The following is a 23,464-nucleotide window of genomic DNA, read 5'->3' as shown; positions in this document are numbered from 1 at the left end:
GGGCATGACCAGTTTAAGATCTGTGTGATTAAAGTCTCCTGCTACAATGATCACTCCGTCCAGTTGAGCCATGAGCTGTTTGTTGGAGCTATCATGTAGCTTTTCCAATGCTAACTTAGCTTTAGCTTGTGGGGGAACGTATACAGCCATAATTATTATTATCGTGAATTCCCTCGGGAGAAAAAAAGGGTCTACACCTTACCGTGAGGAGCTCCAAGTCCGTGCAGCAGTGTTTATCCACAATGTTCACGGCTGTGCACCAATTATTGTTTACATAGACACACAGTCCTCCTCCCCTGCTCTTACCGGATCCGGTCCATCGTGCGGTCGGCCCTGTGAACAGAGCCGCCGGCCAGCTTGATAACAGCGTTAGGTACGTTTGGGTTCAGCCAGGTCTCCGTGATGATAGTCGCACAGTGAGGAATGGTTCTCACTCCGATCTCATCCATCTTGTTGGTGAGGGATCTGGCATTAACGAGAAACAGGTTTGGTAGTGCTGGTCTGTACGGGTTAGCCTTTGGCCTAGCCCGTAGCCTGGTGAGGGATCTGGCGTTAGCGAGAAACAGGCTTGGTAGTGCTGGTTTGTATGGGTTCGCCTTTATCCTAGTCCGTAGCCCGGCCCACTCTCCCTGCTTCTGTTTCCTCTCCCTCCACCGCCTCGCCGGTGGGATGGTAATTCCGAAGGGCTTCGGGGTGCGTAGAATCTCCAGCGGGAAGAGAAGTTGTGTTAACTCAGGGATCTGTGTAGTGTTCTCCAATGAACAGTAGCTGGGATTGATGGTAACTGGTGAGAGCTGCTACTACACATAGGGTACTTAGCAGAACTAAGAAAAATACAAGGCCGAGAGTGAGCCGAGCCGTTGCTGCGTCCGCGAGTGCCACCATCTTGGAATGAAGACGAAGTTAGACCCGCATTCCCGGACTCTCATGCCTTCGTTTTAATTAATAATAGGGGATTTATTAGTTAGGGGAACAGAAAGGAGCTTCTGTGATCAAGAAAGAGATTCCTGAATGGTATGCTCTGTCGGGAGTGCCGGGTCAGTGACATCTCTGATCAAGTCCTCAGCATTCTGAGGTGAGAGGGTGAACAGCCAGAGGTCATGGTCCATGTAGGTACCAATAACAGGGGTGGGAAGAGTGACGAGGTTCTGCAAAGTGAGTTCAGGGAGTTAGGTGCAAAGTTAAAGGGCAGGAACTCCAGAGTTATGATCTCAGGATTCCTGCCCATTCCAGGAGTCGATGTAGGAGACAGGGCATCAGAGTTTTCGATCATTGGGCTCTCTCCCACAGAAGCTGGCGCTGTACAGAAGAGATGGCTTACACTGGAACTTGAGGGGGACTGATATCCTAGTGCGAAGGTTTGCCAGTGCTCCACGGGGGGGGGGAAGGGGGGCAGTTAAACCAGAGTTGCAGGGGGATAGGAATCAGAATGCATGAACAGATAGTGGAGAGGTTGTGGAGACGGATGTTGTTAAGATCTCAGACAAAGTCAGGAACAAAAGGTTGAGCATGGTGTGACTAATATCCTGAGTTGCGTAAATTTAAATGTAAGATATATCACAGGAAAGGCAGATGAGCTCAGGGCATGGATCAACACATGCAATTATGATACTGTAGCCATTTGTGAGATGATTTTAGGAAGGCCAGGACTAGGAGTTCAATATTAGAAATATAGAAACATAGAAAATTTACAGCACAATACAGGCCCTTTGGCCCACAAAGCTGTGCCGAACATGTCCTTACCTTAGAAATTACCTAGGGTTACCAATAGCCCTCTATTTTTCTAAGTTCCATGTACCTATCCAGGAGTCTCTTAAAAGATATTAGGATATTCTGGGGTTCTGTTATTTTAGATACAACAGAATGGGAGGGAGTAAAAGGGAAGGAGTGGTACTACTGGTCAGGGAAAATGTCACAGCAGTGCTTAGTCAGGACAGACGGGAGAACTCATTAGTGAGATGTTATGGGTGAAACTGAGGAATAAGAAAGGTATCACCATGCTAATGGGGCCATATTACAGACCAACAGTCTGCGGGATTTGGAGAAGCCAACATGTAGAGAGGTCACAAATTGTTGCAAGAAACATAAGGTTGTGATAGTAGGTGATTTTAACTTTCCACATATTGATAGGGACTCCCATACTGAAAAAGGACTAGTTAGGATCGAGTTTGGCGAATGTGTTCAGGAAAGTTTCCTTAATCAGTACATATAAGTCCCAATGAGAGAGTGTGCGATACTTGATCTTCTATTAGGGAATGAGATAGGGCAGGTGACAGAAGTTTGTGTAGGAGAACAATTTGCATCTAATTTTTGACATTAGTTTCAAATTAGGCATGCAAAAATAGGTCTGGTTGCAGATTGAGATTCTAAATTGGAGAAATGGCCAATTTTGATTGTATCAGAAAGGATCTGCCAAGCAGGTAGTGGGACAGGCTGTTTTCTGGTAAAGGTATACTTAGTAGGTGGAAGGCCTCCAGAAGTGAAATTTTGAGAACACAAAGCTTGTATGTGCCTGTCAGAATAAAAGGTAAAGATAACAGGTTAAAGGTACCTTAGTTTACAAGAGATATTGAGGCCCTGGTTGAAAAGAAAAGGAGGTGCCTTGCAGGTATAGGGAAGTAGGAATAAATGAGGTGCTTATGGAGTATAAAAAATGCAAGAGAACACTTAAGACAGAAACCAGGAAGGCTAAAAGAAGGCATGAGGTTGCTCTCGCAGACAAAGTGAAATGGAATCCTGAGGTATGTTAAGAGCAAAAAAATGGCAAAGGACAAAATTGGTCCTCTGGAAGACAATGTCCATACAAGCTTATAGAGTTTTTTGAGGAAGTTACTAGGAAAGTTGATGAAGGCAAGGCAGTGGATAATGTCTGCATGGTCTTTAGCAAGGCATTTGATAAGATCCCACATGGGAGGTTGGTCAAGAAGTTTCAGTCGCTCAGCATTCAAGATGAGATCGGAAATTTGAATTAAACATTGGCTTTGTGGGAGAAGCCAGAGAGTGGTAGTAGACTAGAGGCCCATGACTCGTGGAGTGCTGCAGGGATCGGCACTGGGTCCATTGTTGTTTGTCATCTATATCAATGATCTGGATGATAACTACATTTGTAGATGACATCAAGATTCGGGGTACAGTGGACAGTAAGGAAGACCATCACTGCTTACAGTGGGAACTGGACAAACTGGAAAAAATGGGCTGAAAAATGGCAGATGGAATTTAATGCAAACAAGTGTGAGGTTTGCACTTTGGTAGGACCAATCGGAGTCAGTCTTACACAGTAAGCAGGAGGGCTCTGAGCAGTACTGTAGAACAAAGGGATCTGGGGATACAGGTCCATAATTCATTGAACATAGCGTCACAGTAAATAAGATCATAAGGAATGTTCTTGGCATATTGGCCTATGTCAATAAACGTATTGAGTGCTGGAGATATGATGTTACATTGAAGCTACATCAGACATTGGTGAGGCTTGATGGGTAGGAGTATTGTGCGCAGTTTTGCTCATTTGTCTACAGGAAAGATGTAACAGGGTTGAAGGAGTACAGAGAAAATTTAGAAGGTTGTTGCTGGGACTGGAGGACCTGAGTTGTAAGTGAAGATTGAACAGATTAGAACTTGGAATGTAGAAGACTGAGGGGTGATTTCAAGTAGGCTAAATAGGGTAGATAGGGTAAATTCAAGTAGGCTTTTCCACTGAGGTTGGTTGGGACTACAACAAGAGATCATGGGTTAAAGGTGAAAAGTGACAAGTTTAAGGGGAACATGAGGGAAACTCAGGTTTGTGAGTGTGGAATGAGCTGTCAACGCAAGTGGTGCATGTGAGCTCGATTTCAACATTTAAAAGAAGTTTGGATAGGTAAATGGATGGGAGGGTTATGGTCCTGGTGCAGGTCAATGGTTTTGCAGTTTAAATGGTTCAGCACAGAGCAGATGGACAAAAGGGCCTGTTTTTGCACTGTAAATTTCTCTGACCCTATGACTGTTTTCTTGAACTTTCATTCAAGAAAGAATGTGTTCTGAGATCTGGTGACAATCAAGCTCAAAATTCTGGCTGGTTGATCAGCCTATTGTAGAGCAGCTGCTTCACAGTGTCAGAGATCCTTGTCATCATTCTCTTTAATGCTTAAATTTGAAATCTGAAACATTGTCTAGTTCTCTTGCAGACTGCATCAGGTTTTCCTCCACAATTTCCCTGTATTTTGCTGCATTCATTTTACCCTCTCCCTTCACAAGCCTTCCAGGGCCTGCTGCAGTGAAGCATCCCCACAGCATGATGCAGCCAGCACCATGCTTCATGGTAAGGTTGGTGTGTTTTTGATGCCAAACATGGAGTTTAGTCTGATGGCCGAGAAAACTCAATTTTGGTTTCATCATACCATAGAACCTTCTTCCAGCTGACTTCAGCTGAGATTTCATGTGCCGTTTTTTCAACAGTGGCTTTCTTTTTGCCACTCTCTCATGAAACTGTGACTGGTGAATCACTCGAGTAACAGTTGTTTCATGCAGTCTCTCATCTCAGCCAGTGAAGCTTGAAACTCCTCCAGAGTTGTCATAGATCTCTTGGTGGCTTCCCTCATTGGTCCCTTTGTTGCACAGTCGCTCAGTTTTTGAGGACAGCCTGCTCTAGGCAGATTTACAGCTGTGCCATACTCTTTCCATTTCTTGATGATTGACTAAACTGTACTCTAAGGGATATTCAGTGACTTGGAAATTTTTTGTAACCATCTCCTAAATTGTGCTTTTCACTAGCCTTTTCATGAGTTACTTGGAGCGATCTTTTGACTTCATAGTGTAGTTTTTGCTAGGTTACTGACTCACCAGCAATTGGACCTTCCAGATACAGGTGTAGTTTCTGACAAAAAATTGAAACACTTCGACCGTACACAGGTCTCCAAAAACAGATCTCCATTTAACTAATTATGTGGCTCCTAAACCCAGTTGATTGTACCAGTGATGATTTGGTGTGTTATTTCAAAGAGGAAGAGTGATACTTATGCAATCAATTGTTTCGTGTTTATATTTGGAATTAATTTAGATCACTTTGTAGAGATCTGTTTTCACTTTGACAGTCTTTTTTCTGTTGATTAGTATCAGAAATGCCAAATTAAATCCACTTGATTCAATGTTGTAAAACAATAAAACATGAAAACGTCGAAGGGGGTGAATACTTTTTTATAGGCATGGTACATGATCTTTGCCACTATTCACCAAGTACAACTGTGAAGCATGCAAGCTTCATGTAGTTATTTTCATCATTGCTGACTGTAGTGGAATGATGCAAGTTTGATTGGTCATTTGATTTGATTCAGCTGACTCACTTCCTTTCTGCTCAGAACAGAGATCGTTATCAGTTGTGCATTTTCACCTCTGAAAATGGGGCTCGTACTTTGTCTTCTGATCTGTTATTTTCTTTGCACCAGTGGTAAGTTTCAAAAAGGTTTTGTTTTTATCAATTATACCTTTCAAAAAGGGGGAATAAACTATTTTCTAGCTACAATAGTGGGCAATTTCATCTGTGTCCATATTCAGGGTAGAACATGTTGTGTTTTAGAATAAATTTCAGATACCTTGACACTTTGGTCTCAAGCTCTCTTCATTTGAAGGTCGTTGGTGAATGGGGCCATACTAAATGTACCAGTGAGTGGTCATATATTGTGTATCTGATCCTTCATTCTCACAGGAACTTTTAAAGTTTATAGTTATCATTACTGCGTACAGCTTATGTTGTAATTTCTGTATTTATTTAATTATGAGTTCATATTCTGTATACATGGCAATGGCTTAAAACAACACACACAAAACGCTGGAGGCCTCACCAGGCCAGGCAGCATCTATGGAAAAGAGTAAACAGTCCATGTTTTGAGCTGAGACCCCTCATCAAGACTTGGGAAAAAAAGAGATTAGAAGTCAAGTAAGAAGGTGGGGGGAGTAGAGGTTAAATATAAGGAAGGAGGTGATAGGTGAAACCAGGAGAGGGGGAGGGGTGAAGTAAAGAGCTGGACATTTGATTGGTAAAGGGCTGGAGAAGGGGCAATCCATTAAGCTGGATGCCAACCGCCGTAAAACAAGATACAGGCAGACAGAAGGGGCAATCTGATAAGAGAGGGTAGAACCATAGAAGAAAGGGAAGGTGGAGGAGCACCAAATGGAGGTGATGGGCAGGTAAGGAGTTAAGGTGAGAGAGGGAAATGGGAACGGGGAATGGCGAAGGTGGGAGGGCAAATATTGTAAGTAGGAGAAATCAATGCTCATGCCTTCAGGTTACCCAGACGGAATATAGGGTGTTGCTCCTCCAACCTAAGTGTGGCCTCATCGTGACAGTAGAGGAGGCCATGGACTGACATGTCAGAATGGGAAGTAGAATTGAAACGGGAGATCCCGCTTTCTCTGGTGGATTGTAGGTACTCGGTGAAGTGGTCTCCAAATCTACATCAGTTCTCACCAATATACAGGAGGCCACACCAGGAGTACCAGATCACCCAACAGACTCACGGGTGAAATGTTGCCTCACCTGGATGGACAGTTTGGGACCCTGAATGGTAGTGAGGGAGGAGGTGTAGGGGCAGGTGTGGCACTTGTTCCGCTTGCAAGGATAAGTGCCGGGAGAGAGATCAGTGGGGAGGGACGAATGGAGGGAGGACGCACAGGGAGCAGAAAGCGGAAAATGGGGGGTGGGAGGGAAAATGTGCTTGGTGGTGGGATCCTATTGGAGATGGCAGAAGTTACAGAGAATTATGTGCTAGACGTGGAGGCTGATTGGGTGGTCGATGAGGACAAGAGGAACCCTAACCCTGGTGGGGACACCTATGCTCCATCCACTAGAGAAATTGGGATCTTCCAGTGGCCACCCATTTCAATTCTACTTCCCATTCCCATTCTGACATGTCAGTCCATGGCCTCCTTTACTATTGCGATGAGGCTACACTCATGTTGGAGGAGCAACACCTTATATTCTGTCTGGTAGCCTTCAACCTGATGGCATAAACGTTGATTTCTCAAATTTACAGTAATTGGCACCCCTTCAATTCATCTTTCCCTATTCCCATTTTCTTCTCTCATCTTATCTCCTTACCTGCACATCACCTCCCTCTGGTGCTCCTCCTCCTTGCCTTTCTTTCGTAGCTTTCTGTCTCCTCCTATCAGATTCTCCCTTCTCCATCCCTTTATTTCTTTCACAAATTGACTTCCCAGCTCTTTACTTCACTTCTCTCTCTCTCCCAGTTTCACATGTACTACTTCCTCTCCTTACCCTGACTTCTAAACTCTTTTTATTTCCAGTCCCGATGAAGGGTCTTGGCCTGAAACATCGACTTTTTACTCTTTTCCATAGATGCTGCCTAACATGCAGTTTCCCTCCAGTATTTGTGTATATGACCAGAATGATTGGACCAGACTGGAGTGAATGGATTAGACTGGAATGATTGGACCAGACCATCCCTTTGAGGTGCTGAGTTTCTCAAAGCTTGTTTATCTCCCACTTACTCTCTCAATTTCTGCTTGTTGGCCCCTATCCTTTTCATCTCACCACAGATGCTGTCCTATCTCCTGAGTATTTCTAACCTTTTCCATTTTTATTTTGGGCACCTGGAATCACAGTACTTTCGTCATAATGTGGTTTGCTAATATGCCATTCTTACCATAACAGGATGAGTCTTCAATCCTAAATGTGCTCTTTGCCTTTATTGTGAATGCTTGGTATTATAGAGGAAGACTATGTCATGAAATCAGATTGATTGAAATAGAGATTAAAGAAAAAAAAAAGCTGGAAATGATATACCTCATATTATCAAGGGAAGGGTGAAAATGTGCAGCCAGCTCCAAAGCAGTTTTTACGAAAACTGCCAAAGCAATTGAGGACTACAAATGTTGCTCCCCTGTGTCATTGAAAGGTGAGATTTAGGCAGTTTGGTAACTGATGAATAGTCAGTTAATCATTAGTTTAACATTAGTACACTGCCCAAGCTCCTTTCAGATGTCCTTAGACTGTATTGTTCCATCTAATATTCCACTCCAGCCAAAATCTCTTGTAATGACACTTTCGTTGATCTGAAGGGCCTGCAGAATTCAGGGACTTTCCATTAGTTTCATTCATCTAGAGTTTGATAGGAAACCCATTTGCTTGTGGAGAGGCATTGGTCTTTAAAGTTTCTTTAAGAACTTTTTAAAACGAGTTTTGTACAAATCCTAAACTTAAGGAAAGCACACCCATAGCTGGCTATGCTGTGTCAAAGCCAAGAATTCCCAGCCTAAAGACCACGTTGCTCCTCTGTATGTCCCACTACTGATAATTGACGAATTCACTTCCCAACTCCAGGTGAATGAAGCTGAAACCCTTGCAGTACTTTAACAGGACATCATGCATTATTGTTGAAATATTCTTCCATGTCAAGAACATTTTGTATGATTTTTATTTTAGAAAATCAATTTTCAGTCAGTGCTAATGGTGGGAACTGCTGGATATGTAGAGTAATACAGCACAGAAGCAGGCCCTGAATGTCCATTTGTCTACATTTGGCCCATGTCTCTTTAAACAGTTCTCAACTATGTAACTGTGCAAATATCATAATTCAACCCACCTCTCCAACTTCTTCTGATAATTCATTCCATATCCTCGCTGACTTCTATATGGAAAAAAAGTTCCCTGCAGGGCCCTTTTAAATCTACTTAATCAGACAGGATCTAATTAAACCTCAGGCAGGACATACAACCACTCCTCCCTCCCCATCACCCTCAACATGGGTGCCCCCTAGAACTGTGTGCTGAGCCCACTCCTGAACACTCTGCACACATGTGACTGCATAGTCAGACACCCAGAGTCACCTGGTTTACAGCAGTTCTAGACTTCATCAGAGAGAGAGTCGCCTGGTTCAGCCATGGTTTCCAGTTTGGGACACACAAATTGTTTTCTTTGGTACACAGTCCTCAAAGTACTTGCTGATGAAGTACCTGAGGTGGTGACATCCTTATCTAAGCTGAGTGCTGAGTTTCTGAACATGAACGTGGCCAAGTCTGCTAACTCAAAACAGCTACGTAGAAGCTCATCTATTTTCTATACTGGATCTCAAGTTTCAGACTCTGTATCCAGGGAGAAAAAGCACAACCTGCTGCTCTGTGTTACCAAAATGTGGACAGGGACTGGCTCAGTAAGTATCTTTGATGGTTGTCTGGCAATGGTCAAAGGTGTTTGAGTTTCTGGTGGGGCAGGAGACATGTCGGTAATATTTTGGTAACACACTCTCAAAGCTGTCACTTGCAATGATAAAGATTACCTCATAGAATCCCACTTAAAGGCTGAATAATTCATTCAGTGTAGATTCCATACTTGCCCGGTGTAGAATGTAGACTGCCATCTGGAAAGCTAAACCCCTACCACTAATATTAGACTTGGATGCCAGTTAACCCTGTTGTCATGTCACCCATGACTAACAAATAGTTAAAAATCTCTGTCAGCGCACAGCAATTTTCACCTTGCTAAGACATCTCATCATCATCTCCTGTTGATTGTTGAGAATGAGTCATGTTATTACCTTTTTTTTCCCCTGAATTCAACTCATGCGGACTTGTTTGATGAATCTTCTAGGATATCCCCTTTCATTATTGCAGTGTGGAAGCCTCAGCATTATGTCCTTGCTTTTATATTTCATTCATTTTGAAAGGACAAGAATACAAAAGCAAGATGTAATGTTAAGGCTTTATAAGGCATTGGTCAGACTGAACTTGGAGTACTGTGAGCAATTTTGGGGCCCTTATCTAAGAAAAGAAGTCCTGGCATTGGAGACTCTAGAGGACCTTCACGAGGATGATTCCGGGAATGAAAGGGTTATCGTATGAGGAGAATTTGATGGCTCTGGGCCTGTACTCACTGGAGCTTATAAACATGAGAAGGGAATTTCATTGTAACCTATCAAATATTGAGAGGCCTTGATAGAGAGGATATGGAGAGTATGTTTCCTGTGGTGAGTGAGTCTAGGACCAGAGGGCATAGCCTCAGCAGAGAGACAGCCATTTAGAACGGGGACGAGGAGGAGTTTCTTTAGCCAGAGGGTTGGTGAATCTATGGAATTCATTGCCACAGATGGCTGTGGAAGCTAAGTCATTGGATATATTTAAAGTGGAAATTGATAGGTTCTTCATTGGTTACTTCAATTGGAACTTCAAAAGTTACGGGGAAAGGCAGGAGAATAGGGTTGTGAAGGATAATAAATCAGCCATGATTGGATGGTGGAACAGACTCAATGGGCCAAATGGCCTAATTCTGCTCCTATGTCTTATGGCCTTAATTAGTACTGCATTGCTGCCTCCTCTTCTGCATCTCCACCTAGTATATCTGCGAATTCTATATGTCAGTGTGGAGCTAGCCTGCCAGACCTGCGGTTCCTTCAACCATATCTCTGTGATAGCAACAATAGCATATTCCTATGCATTAATCAATACTATTTGTTCAACTGTCCCACAAGTCCGATTCCTTGCTTTCCCCCAGTATATCACACCCATGTTTGTTCTACCTTCCAAACTGACTTCATTTAGTGCTTAATGGCACCTCCTTTCAAATTGTACTTTATGTCTCACTCCCCTGCTAAATTCATTCAAACTTTTCCACAGCAGTAGCAAACCTCTGTAAGTATATTTGACCTGTTCCAGTTCAGGTGCATTCCTTTCCATTCGTAAAACTCCCACCTTTCCCAGAAATAGTCCCAGTGATCTAAAATTCCCTCTCTTCTCCACTTCTCTTTGACCATACTTTCATCTGATTTATCTTCCTCCTCCTATAGTTACTGCCAGATGGCAATGGAAGTAATCTAGAGATTACAAATTTAGTAGCGCTGTCAATTAATCTGTGGCCGAGCTCAATAAATTCATGTTGCAGAATTTTATACCTATTTTACTGGCAGGTACATTATTGGTACAATTGTGTGCTGCAATTTCCTACTGTTCAATAGTTTTTCTTGGATAATTTTGAACGAGTGCTTTGTTACACATTCATTATGCAGAGATTCAATAGAGATATTTGAATCATGAATAATTTTGATGAGGAGTAAGCATTAAAATAGGCAGGAGAGTCAGTAAATAGAGTAAGAAATTGTTACAAGAAGTGGAAGCAACCTGGTGACTATTGTGTTGTATAAATTGTTATGATCTGGAATGCTATGAAGGGCAAAAGCAGATATAAATGTAATATTTAAAAAAGTAACAGAAGAATTTGAATAGAAGAAAATAGGGGTTTTCAGAAGGACTGAGGCAGTGTAATAAATCAGATGCTAATAAACTAACAGATGAACAGGAAGCGAAGTGGTTTCCTTTTCCACTATCGTTCTGTTTTAATGAGGCCAATAGGAAACAGTTCTTATTAATGTGTTTGTTCTGTCACCGCTGGTATCTGCTTCCTTAAGTCAGTTAATAACTTGATGATGAGACTTTCAGAACTGTTATTTTTTTCTCATCCATGTATGTGTTCTTCAAGCGCATTGAGGAACTTTGCTCTGTTTTTACTTATATTCAATTACGCAGTTAAAGAGTACTGATTTTCGTATGGGAATATTATATTGTTAATTGCTCAGACATGATTGAAAATAATGCTTTATTTTTGAATGTTTCTTTTAAATTTTATAAGTAATTTTAAATCCTTTTTGTGATTAGTAAACTCAAGTTGAAACTCCAGTCTTCAACCATGACAGGTGGAGATGAATAAGAGAAGACTGAACTTGCTAATAGTTTTGACCTTTTTGATCACATAGAACATAGAAATCTGCAGCACATTACAGGCCCTTCGGCACACAATGTTGTGCCGACCATGTAACCTACTCTAGAAACTGCCTAGAAGCATGGCCCTCTATTTTTCTAAGCTCCATCTAAGAGTACCTATCTAACAGTTTCCTAAAAGACCTTATTATATCTGCCTCTACCACCTTTGCTGGCAGTGCATTCTCTGTGCGATTACCTCTGGCATCCCTGCTGTACCTAGCACCTTAAAACCTGTGTTAGCTATTCCAGCCCTGGGAAAAAGCCTCTGGTTATTCACACGATCAATGCCTTTCATCATCTTATACACCTCTGTCAGGTCACCTCTCATTTTCCGTCGCTTCAAGAAGAAAAGGCCAAAGAGAGGGAGGGGGAATAGACAGAATGAGCAGAGCACCCCTGTGGACGTTCCCACCATCGTTTTGGATACTGTTGGTGGGGATGACCTACCAGGGACAAATTGCAGTGGTTGCGTCTTTGGCACCGAGATGGGACCCTCAGCTCAGAAGGGAAGGAGGGAAAAGAGGAGAGCAGTAGTGATAGGGGATTCGATGGTTGGGGGACAGATAAGAGGTTCTGTGGAAGAGATCGAGAATCCCAGATGGTCTGTTGCCTCCCTGGTGCCAAGGTCCGCGATATCTCGGATCGAGTTCTCAGTATTCTCAAGAGGGAGGGTGAGCAGCCGGATGTCGTGGTCCATGTAGGGACCAATGATGTGGATAGGAAGAGTGAGGAGGTCCTGAAAGGTGAGTTTAGGGAGTTAGGCACCAAGTTAAAGGACAGGACCTCCAGGATAGCAATTTCAGGATTGCTACCAGTGCCACGTGCAGGCGGGTTTAGAAATAGTACGATAGCACAGATCAACACGTGGCTGAAGACATGGTGCAGGAAGGAGGGCTTCAGATTTATAGATAATTGGGCAGTTTTCCAGGGAAAGTGGGACCTGTTCCAGCGGGACAGTTTACACCTGAACTGGAGGGGGACAAATATTCTTGCAGGTAGGTTTACGAGAGAGGCTCCAGTGGATTTAAACTAGATACAAGGGGGGAGGGGAACCAGAGTGTAGGAACAGATGCAGGGGAGAAAGAAGAAAAAGAAAATAGTAAAGTTGTTTGCACCGTTAATGATAAACAGAGAGTAAGAGGTGGAAAATTTCTTAAATGCATTTATTTTAATGCTAGGAGCGTTATAAGAAAGGTGGATGAGCTTAAAGCATGGATTGATACCTGGAAATATGATGCGGTAGCTATTAGTGAAACATGGTTACAGGAGGGGTGTGATTGGCACTAAATATTCCTGGATTTTGTTGCTTCAGGTGTGATAGAATCAGAGGGACAAGAGGGGGAGGTGTTGCATTGCTTGTCAGAAAATATTACAGCGGTGCTCTGACAGGATAGATTAGAGGGCTCATCTAGGGAAGCTATTTAGGTGGAATTGAGGAATGGGAAAGGTGTAGTAACACTTATAGGGGTGTATTATAGACCACCAAATGGGGAGCGAGAATTGGAGGAGCTAATTTGTAAGGAGATAGCAGATATTTGTAGTAAGCACAAGGTTGTGATTGTGGGAGATTTTAATTTTCCACAGATAGACTGGGAAACCCATACTGTAAAAGGGTTGGATGGTTTGGAGTTTGTAACATGTGTGCAGGATAGTTTTTTGCAGCAATACATAGAGGTACCAACTAGAGAAGGGGCAGTGTTGGATCTCCTGTTAGGGAATGAGATAGGTCAGGTGGCAGAGGTTCGTGTCGGGGAGCACTTCGGGTCCAGTCATCACAATACCATTAGTTTCAATATAATTATGGAGGAGGATAGGTCTGGACCCAGGGTTGAGATTTTTGATTGGAGAAAGGCTAACGTTAAGGAGATGTGAACGGATTTAAAAGGAGTGGATTTGGACAATTTGTTTTATGGGAAGGATGTAATAGAGAAATGAAGATCATTTAAAGGTGAAATTTTGAGGATACAGAGTCTTTATGTTCCTGTTAGGTTGAAAGGAAAGGTTAAAAGTTTGAGAGAGCCATGGTTTTCAAAGGATATTAGAAACTTGGTTCCAAAAAAGAGAGATATCTACAATAAATATAGGCAGCATGGAGTAAATGAGGTGCTCGAGGAATATAAAGAATGCAAAAAGAATCTTAAGAAAGAAATTAGAAAAGCTAAAAGAAGATATGAGGTTACTTTGGCAAGTAAGGTGAAAATAAATCCGAAGGGTTTCTACAGTTAGATTAATAGCAAAAGGATAGTGAGGGATAAAATTGGTCCCTTAGAGAATCAGAATGGACAGCTTATGTGTGGAGCCAAAAGAGAGGGGGAGATTCTGGACAATTTATTTTCTTTGATATTCACTAAGGAGAAGGATATTGAATTGTGTAAGGTAAGGGAAACAGGTAGGGAAGTTATGAAAACTATGATGATTAAAGAAGAGGAAGTACTGTCGCTTTTAAGAAATATAGAAGTGGATAAGTCTCCGGGTCCTGACAGGATATTCCCTTGGACCTTGAGGGAAGTTAGTGTGAAAACAGCAGGGGCTCTGACAGAAATATTTCAAATGTCATTAGAAATGGGGATGGTGCCGGAGGATTGGCGTATTGCTCATGTTGTTCCATTGTTTAAAAAGGGTTCTAACAGTAAACTTAGCAATTATTGGCCTGTGAGTTTGACGTTAGTGGTGGGTAAATTGATGGAAAGTATTCTTAGAGATGGTATATATAATTATCTGGATAGACAGGGTCTGATTAGGAACAGTCAACATGGATATGTGTGTGGAAGGTCGTGTTTGACAGATCTTATTGAATTTTTTGAAAAGGTTACTAGGAAAGTTGACAAGGGTAAAGTGGTGGATGTTGTCTATATGGACTTCAGTAAGGCTTTTGACAAGGTTCCACAGGGAAGGTTAGTTAGGAAGGTTCAATCGTTAGGTATTAATATTGAAGTAGTAAAATGGATTCAGCAGTGGCTGGATGGGAGACGCTAGAGAGTAGTGGTGGATAACTGTGTGTCAGATTGGAGGATGTTGTGTAGCGGTGTGCCTCAGGGATCTGTACTGGGTCCAATGTTGTTTGTCATATGCATTAATGATCTGAATGATGGGATGGTAAATTGGATTAGTAAGTATGAAGATAGGTAGAGTTGTGGATAATGAAGTAGGTTTTCACAGCTTGCAGAGAGATTTAGGCCAGTTAGAAGAGTGGGTGGAAAGATGGCAGATGGAATTTAATGCTGATAAATGTAAGGTGCTACATTTTGGTAGGACTAATCAAAATAGGACATACATTGTAAATGGTTGGGCATTGAAGAATGCAGTAGAACAGAGGGATCTCAGAATAATGGTGCATAGTTCCCTGAAGGTGGACTCTCATCTGGATAGGGTGGTGAAGAAAGCTTTTGATATGCTGGCCTTTATTGATCAGAGCATTGAGTATAAGAGCTGGGATGTAATGTTGAAATTGTACAAGGCATTGGTAAGGCCAATTTTGGAGTATTGTGTACAGTTCTGGTCACCGAGCTACAGGAAAGATGTCAACAAAACAGAAAGAGTACAGAGAAGATTTACTAGGATTTTACCTGGGTTTCATCACCGAAGTTACAGAGAAAGGTTGAACAAGTTGGGTCTTTATTCTTCGGAGTGTAGAAAGTTGAGGGGGGACTTGATAGAGGTATTTAAAATTATGAGGGGGATAGATAGAGTTGACGTGGATAGGCTTTTTCCATTGGGAGTAGGGGAGATTCAAACAAGAGGACATGAGTTGAGAGTTAAAGGGCAAAAGTTTAGGGGTAACATGAGGGGGAACTTCTTTACTCAGAGAGTGGTAGCTGTGTGGAACGAGCTTCCAGCAGAAGTGGTTGAGGCAGGTTCGATGTTGTCATTTAAAGTTAAATTGGACAGCTATATGGGCAGGAAAGGAATGGAAGGTTATGGGCTGAATTCAGGTCAGTGGGACTAGGTGAGAGTAAGCGTTCGGCACGGACTAGAAGAGCCAAGATGGCCTTTTTCTGTGCTGTGATTGTTATATGGTTATCTATGGTTCACTCAATCTGCTCTCACAAGGCACGAACTTCAATCCAGATAACATCCTTGTAAATCTCCTCTGCACTCTCTCTATAGTATCCACATCCTTCCTGTAGTGAGGTAACATGATCTGAAAACAGTACTCCAGTTGGGGTCTAAGTTAGTTCTTATATAGCTGTAACATTACCTCACGGTTTTTGAAGTCAATCTCACAATTGATGAGTGCCAACATACCATACGCCTTCTGAACAACACTGCCAACCTGCGCAGCAGCTTTGAGTTTCCTATGGACATGGACCCCAAGATCTCGTTGATCCTCCACACTGCAAATAGTCTTACCATTAATATTATATTCTGTCTTCAAATTTGAGCTACCAAAATGAACCACTTCACACTTATCTGGGTTGAACTCTATCTGCCACTTCTCAGCCCAGTTCTGCATCTTATCGATGTCCCGATGTAACCTCTGACAACACTCCAGACTCTCCACAACACACCAGACTCTCCACAACACTCCAAACTTTTGTGTCATCAACAAACTTTCTAACCCACCCTTCTACTTCCTCATCAAGGTCACTTATAAAATCACAAAGAGGAGGGACCCCAGAACAAATCCCTGCAGAACACCACTGGTCACCGACCTCCGTGCAGAATACAAACCATCTACAACCACTCTTTGCCTTCTGTGGGCAAGCCAGTTCTGGATCCACTAATTAAGGTCGCCTTGGATCCCATGCTTCATTATTTTTTGAATGAACCTTGTACGGGGAACCTTATCAAGTGCCTTCTTGAATTCCATATATACTACATCCATTTCTCTACATTCATCAATGTGTTTCAATGAATATGAACTTCCTGGCCTTGAAGGACATCCTAGCCCAGGTAGCTACGTTGTCCAGGGTTACGTCTTGCTTGAACATGGGTTACTGTGATGTCATCCATGAACCCCCATGTTGCAGGGCTCCAACACTGGGCCTCGGGTATGTCTGCTGCTGCTGATATGAGGAGGTTCATACCCATGACAAACAAGATCGGGGAGATGGTACAGCTGGGTGGAATCCCTTTTTAGAGGTCTTGCCATCCGGTTGTAAAGTGGGCTGAAGTGAAGCGTAGCTTGAATCCTCCTAGGTAGCTAGTGATCACGTTTTGTATTACTGGCGAGATATGGTAGTGGTCCAGGCCAACCTGGATGAGGACATGTGGACTAAAAAGACGACTGTTCGGTTGCCTTTCTTCTGCCTGGCCTTGTGGATCAACTGGCTGATTATTGAGGTGTGTTCAAGGTACCCAGAGAAACCTGGGCTGCCACCTTTAAGGATGGATCTGTTGATATAGTGGTTCTCCATTAAGTAAGAAGTTAGCCGCCTTTCAAGCACGGGGAAGAATATCTTGCACTCCGTGCTAAAGAGGGAGAATGTCCTAAACTGGGAGATTGTGGAGGAATCTTCTTGCTTAGGAACAAAGCATCCTTCAGCCATTTCAAGTACTATTGGACTTTGGCATGGTGCCAGAGGACTGGAAAATTGCAAATGTCATTCCACTCTTTAAGAAAAGAGGAAGGCAGCAGAAAGGAAACTATAGATTTGTTATGCTGACCTCAGTGGCTGGGAAGATGTTGGAGTCAATTGTTAAAGATGAGGTTATGGAGTGCTTGGTGACACAGGGCAAGATAGGATAAAGCCAGCATTGTTTCCTTGAGGAAAAATCTGACCTGATGAACCTGTTAGAATTCTTTGAGGAGGTTACAGGTAAGATAGATAAAGGGATGTATTGGATGTCGTATATTTGGACTTTCAGAAGGGCTTTGACAAAGTGCCACACTTAAGGCTGCTTACACATTAAGAACAGATGGTATTACAGGAAAGTTACTGGCATGGTTAGGGAATTGGCTGATTGGTATGAGGCAGCAAGTGGGAATGAAAGGATCCTGTTTTGGTTGGCTGCCAATGACTAGTGGCGTTCTGCAGGGATCGGTGTTGGGACGAAATAGATGGTTTTGTTGTCAAGTTTGCTGATCATATGAAAGTTGGTGGAAGGGCAGGTATTGTTGAGGAAACAGGTAGGCTTCAGAAGGACTTAGATAGATTAGGAGAACAGGCAAGAGAATGGCAAATGAAATACCATGTTAGAAAATGCATGGTCATGCACTTTGCTAGTAGAAATCAATGTACAGACTATTTTCTAATTGGGGAGAAAGTTCAAATATCTGAGATGCAAAGAGACTTGGGAGTCCTTGTGCAGAACACCCTATAGGTCAACTTGCAGGTTGAGTTGGTGGTGAGGAAGGCAAATACAATGTTGGCATTCATTTCAAGAGGTCTAGAATACAAGAGCAGGGGTGTGATAAGACACTCGAATATTGTGAAGTTTTGGGCGCCTCATCTAAGAAAGATGTGCCAGCATTGGAGAGGGTTCAGGGGAGGTTCACAAGGATGATTCCAGGAATGAAAGGGTTATCATACGAGGAACATTTGATAGCTCTGGGTCTGTTCTTGTCTTGGGTGGGCCGCAATACAATATCTGGTCAAAGTGTGGTTTCCACCACCTCCCTTAAATGGAATAACTTGCAAAAGTGTATCATTCCCTAAGACAGAAAGCAATGCAGAGAAGTTATTATGGTCATACAACTTATGACCAATGACTGGTGAAATGCAAATACTGCTATCAATATCAGTTACAGGGCAGTAGTCACCCTGCAGTTGCAGAAGATGAGTAGCTGGGTGGCTGTCAGGAGAAATAGAAATTTTAATAGGCAGTTAACACAGAGCACCCATTCCCTCAAAATTTAGTTTACTGCTTTGGATACTGCTGTGGGTGAGCCTGGAAAAATGCCACAGAGACCGGGTTACTGGCACTGAGCACAGGTCTGTGGTGCAGAAGGGAAAGAGGAAGAAGAAGGGAGCAGTAGTGATAGGGAACTCGATGGTCAGGGGAACAGACAGGAGATTCTGTGGAGATGAACAAGACACCCGGATGTTATGTTGCCTCCCAGGTGCCAGGGTCAGAGACATCTTGGATCGCATCCACTGCATTTTGGAGGGAGAGAAGAACAGACAGATTAGCAGAATGGGCAAGAGAGAGGCAAATAAAATACAATGTTGGAAAATGCATGGTCATGCACTTTGGTAGAAGAAATAAGTGTGCAGACATTTGTGCAGAAATGTGTGACATTTGCAGACGTGCAGAAGAAATATTCGTTTTCTAAACGGACAAAATCCAAAAGTCTGAGATGCAAAGGGATGGGAGTCCTTGTGCAGAACACCCTAAACTTTGGTTAACTTGCAGGTAGAGTCGGTGGTGAGAAAGGCAAATGCAATATTAGCATTCATTTCACAAGGTGTAGAACGTAAGTGCAGGGATGTGGTGCTGAGGCTTTATAAGGCACTGGTGAGTCCTCACCTTGCGTATTGTGAACAGTTTTGGGCTCCTTATCTACGAAAAGATGTGCTGGCATTGGAGATGGTCCAGAGGAGGTTCACCAGAATGATTCCAGGAATGAAAGGGTTATCATACGAGGAATGTTTGATGACTCTGGGTCTGTACTGGCTGGAATTCAAAAGAATGAGGGGGGATGTCATTGAAACCTTTTGAATGTTGAAAGGCCTAGACAGAGTAGATGTGGAAGGGATGTTTCCCATGGTGGGGGAGTCTAAGACAACAGGGCACAGCCTCAGGATTCAGGGGTGTCCATTTAAAACAGAGATGTGGAGAAATTTCTTTAGCCAGAGGGTGGTAAATTTGTGGAATTTATTACCACAGGCAGCTGTAGAGGCCAGGTTATTGGGTATATTTAAGGCAGAGATTGATAGGTTCTTGATTGGACACGGCATGAAAGGGTACAGGGAGAAGGCCGGGGAGTGGGGCTGAGGAGGTGCAAAAAGGATCAGTCATGATTGAATGGTGGAACAGACTTAATGGGCCAGATGGCCTTATTCTGCTCCTATGTCTTATGGTCTTCTGGTCTTACCAGTCCTTTATCAATGAGTATAAACATTGAACAGTACAGTACAGCACAGGAATAGGTCATTCAGTCTACAATGTCTGTGCAGAAAACTATGCTGAATTAAATTATTTTTCTTTTGTCAGTATATGATCCATATCCTTCAATTCCCTATACATTCATGAGCCTATGTGACAAACTCTAAAACATGATTATACAAGATTTTTCTTGAAGTAGAAGATACAGATTTATGCTAATTAGCAATACAAACTAGAATTGTTTTCATTCTACATATCATGAATTCATTGCCTGACTTAGCAATGACTGCTAATTCTGTCCTTACTTAACCCGTGATTTATAATCCAGAAGGCTTTAATAATTACAGTTTTCTCATTTTATATATATTCTTAGGATTTGAAACCTGATAATATGGGTGCCTTGCTTGAAGAACTATGCCACTGTAGGTTAATATATTATAAAATATAGATTAAATAGAGCTTTTCAGAGCAACATATTACAATTTTTTAACTTATTTATGTAAAAAAACACCATTACATAAAATGTCATTTGGACCTCAATGTGTGAAGAGAAATTAACTTGTATGAATGAAGGTTTCGTTGAATATTTTCTGTAATACTGAAGATAGACAAATCCATCAGGAATCAGCTAAAAAAGGTGCAATCATGGTAACTTAAGAGGTGAGGTAGGATACTGGTTAGCACAATGCTATCACAGCTTGGTGTGTTCCAGAGTTTGGAAATCATTGTCTGTGAGGAGTCTGTATGTTTCCCCTTGTGAATGTGTGGTTTTCCTGTGGGTGCTCCAGTGTCCTCGCACAGTCCAAAGTCCTACTGGTTAGTAGATTAGTTGTTCATTGTAACTTGTCCGGTGATTAGGCTACCATCAAATAGCTGGGTTGCTGGTATTGCTGCTCGTTGAGACGGAAGAGCCTGTAATGCATTAAATAAATAACATAAAAACAAAGAGGGACACATACATCAAGCAAGAACAAGGGATTGCTTTGGAGGGCATAAAGATTTCAGAAAATATAAAGAATGCATTGAGAAGGTGGGATTAATCTATAGGAAGTTGAAGAGTTTTAACTTCAATGCTTGGAGTCAATGGTCATCAGTGTAAATCAGGAGTGATTAACTAGTCATGTTAATACAGAACCGGAAGTGAAATCATTGGCTTTTGGAAAGTTGAGCATCATGCTATCAGTGCTACTCATCAAGAAGTTCTTAGGCATATTAGATAAATATTGTTTATATAATGATCCAATTATGCTCTCTTCTCATTGCTACCAGGAGACTGAAGACACACACTCAATATTTCAGGAATAGCTTCTTCCCCTCTGTCATCAGATTTCTGAATGGACAATGAACCCATGAGCACAACCTCACTACTTTTCCTTCTCTTTTTGCACAACTTACTGAATTTATTTTTTGTATCTACTTCTTATTGTAATGTATTGTTTTTATTACTATGTTTGCAGTGTACCACAACCACAGAACAACAAATTTCATCACATATGCCAATGATATTAAACATGATTCTGTTCTGCTATTAATGATATTATTTTTGCAGGGAAACAACATGTTCAACCTGAACTGAAAAATCAAGTGACCACTAGATGCAATGTAACAGAGAATGTAGTAATCAGCCAACCTCAGTGGCACGTGGAAATCAACAAAACAGTACATTTCTTTGGTGTAATCTTACAGAATAGCTCTTTGGAAAGTATGGTGTGTGCTAAAAAGCTGATGTGTGCATTTACAAACTCCTGTGCAGCCACTGGAAATCATGTAACATTGACGGTTCTGAGTAAGTTAACTTTAACAAAATGTTTCACTAACCCTTGTCATGCACATATTTATGAACTTAAGAGTCCTAGAAAAGTACAGCACAGAAACAGGCTTTTCGGTCCATCTAGTCCATGCCGAATCATTTAAACTGCCTACTCCCACTGACCTGCACTGTGACCATAGTCCTCCATACCCCTAGTTTCCACGTAGCTATCCAAAATTCTCTTAAATCAAGCTCATATGCACCACTTGCAGCTTGTTCCATACTCTCAAGACTCTCTGAGTGAAGAGGTTTCCCCTCATGTTCCTTTTAAACTTTTCACTTTTCACCTTTCACCCTTAACCCATAACCATAAGTTGTAGTCCCACCCAACTTCAGTGGGAAAAGCCTGCTTACATTTACCCTATTATACCCCTCATAATTTTGTATACTTCTATCAGATCCCCCCTCAATCTTCTACGTTCCAAGGAATAAAGTCTTAACCTATTCAATCTTTCCTCATAACTCAAGTCCTCCAGTCCCAGCAACATCCTTGTAAATTTTCTCTGCACTCTTTCAATCTTATTTACATCTTTCCTGTAGATAGGTGACCAAAGCTGCTCAAAATACTCCAAATTATGTCTCACCAATATGACTTGTATAACTTCAAGATAACATCCCATCTCCTGTACTCAACACTTTGATTTATGAAGGAAGATGCGGCAAAAGCTTTCTTTATGATCCTATTTACCAGTGACACCACTTTCAATGATTTATAGACCTGTATTCCCAGACTCCTTTGTTCTACCACACTCCTCAATGCATTACCATTCACTGTGTAAGACCCACCCTGGTAGGTCCTACCAAAGTTGTACACCTCACCATTTTTCAGCCCATTTTTCAAGCTGGTCCAGATCCCACTGCAACCCATGATAGTCTTCCTCGTGGTCCACTCCACCCCGCTTCTTGGTGTCATCTACAGATTTGATGATCCGGTTAATCACATTATCAACCAGATCATTGATATAGATGACAAACAACAATGGACCCAGCACCAATCCCTGCAGCACTCCACCAGTCACAGGCCTCCAGTCAGATAGACAACTCTGGCTTCTCCCACAACTGCCACACTCTGGCTTCTCCTACAAAGCCAATGTCTAATCCAATTTATTACCTCATCTTGAATGCCAAGTTCAAGATGAACCTTCTTGGCCAGCCACCCATGTGGGATCCAGTCAGTTGGCTTACTAAAGTCCACGTAGTCAACATCCACTGCCTTGCCTTCATTCACTTTCCTGGTAACTTCCTCGAAAAACTCCATATGATTAGTTAGACATGACTCAGCACACACTAACCTATGCTGACTATCCTTAATCAGTCCATGTCTATCCAGTCCCTTGGAATGCCTTCCAAAAACTTTACCACTGCTGATGGCAGGCTCACCAGCCTATAAATCCCTGGTTTCTGTTTAGAGACGTTCTTAAACAGCAGAACAACGTTGGCTATTTTCTAACCCTCTAGTACCTCTCCTGTTATTAAGGATGATTTAAATATCTCTGCTCGGGCCCCAGCAATTTCTGCACTTGCCTCCCATGGGGTCTGAGGGAACATCTTGTCAGATCCTAGGGATTTATGTACCCTAATTTGCTTCAAGACAGCAAACACCTCCTCCTCTGTAATTTGTATAGGGTCAGTGAAGTCCATACCACTTTACCTCACTTCTATGGACTCCCTGTTCATCTCCTGAATAAATACAGACGCAAAAAATTCATTTAAGATCTCCACCTCATCTTTTTTTGATTCTATGCATAGATTGCCTTCCAGAAGGCCAATTTTGTCCCTTGCTATCGTTTTGCTCTTAACATATCACCTTATCAGCTAGGGCACACTCATAACTTATTTTAGCCTTCCTGATTTCTTCCTTAAGTTTTCTCTTGCATTTCTTATACTCTATAAGCACCTTATTTGTTCCTGCCAGGCACATCC

The 23,464-nt window shown here is 42.2% G+C and overlaps 1 protein-coding gene across 6 annotated transcripts in view; it reads left to right on the top strand.

The window, feature by feature from the left end:
- LOC134348983 (uncharacterized) overlaps positions 1-23,464 on the top strand; it is a 232,162-nt gene that overhangs the window by 148,914 nt on the left and 59,784 nt on the right. For 3 of the 6 annotated variants that reach the window (XM_063052804.1, XM_063052805.1, XM_063052803.1), the window contains exons 1-2: positions 5,366-5,422; positions 21,281-21,517. In XM_063052804.1, coding sequence (XP_062908874.1) covers positions 5,374-5,422; positions 21,281-21,517 — 286 coding nt within the window. In that variant the 5' untranslated portion in view covers positions 5,366-5,373. Of the gene's footprint in view, positions 1-5,365; positions 5,423-21,280; positions 21,518-23,464 lie in introns of those variants that run through there. The other 3 variants (XM_063052809.1, XM_063052807.1, XM_063052806.1) reach the window with 1 other exon arrangement.

The sequence above is a fragment of the Mobula hypostoma genome, chromosome 7, assembly GCF_963921235.1.
Source record: "Mobula hypostoma chromosome 7, sMobHyp1.1, whole genome shotgun sequence".
Lineage (NCBI taxonomy): Eukaryota > Metazoa > Chordata > Chondrichthyes > Myliobatiformes > Myliobatidae > Mobula > Mobula hypostoma.
The sequence above is the reverse complement of the archived record's forward strand: the minus strand, read 5'-3'. Positions and strand labels throughout refer to the sequence as shown.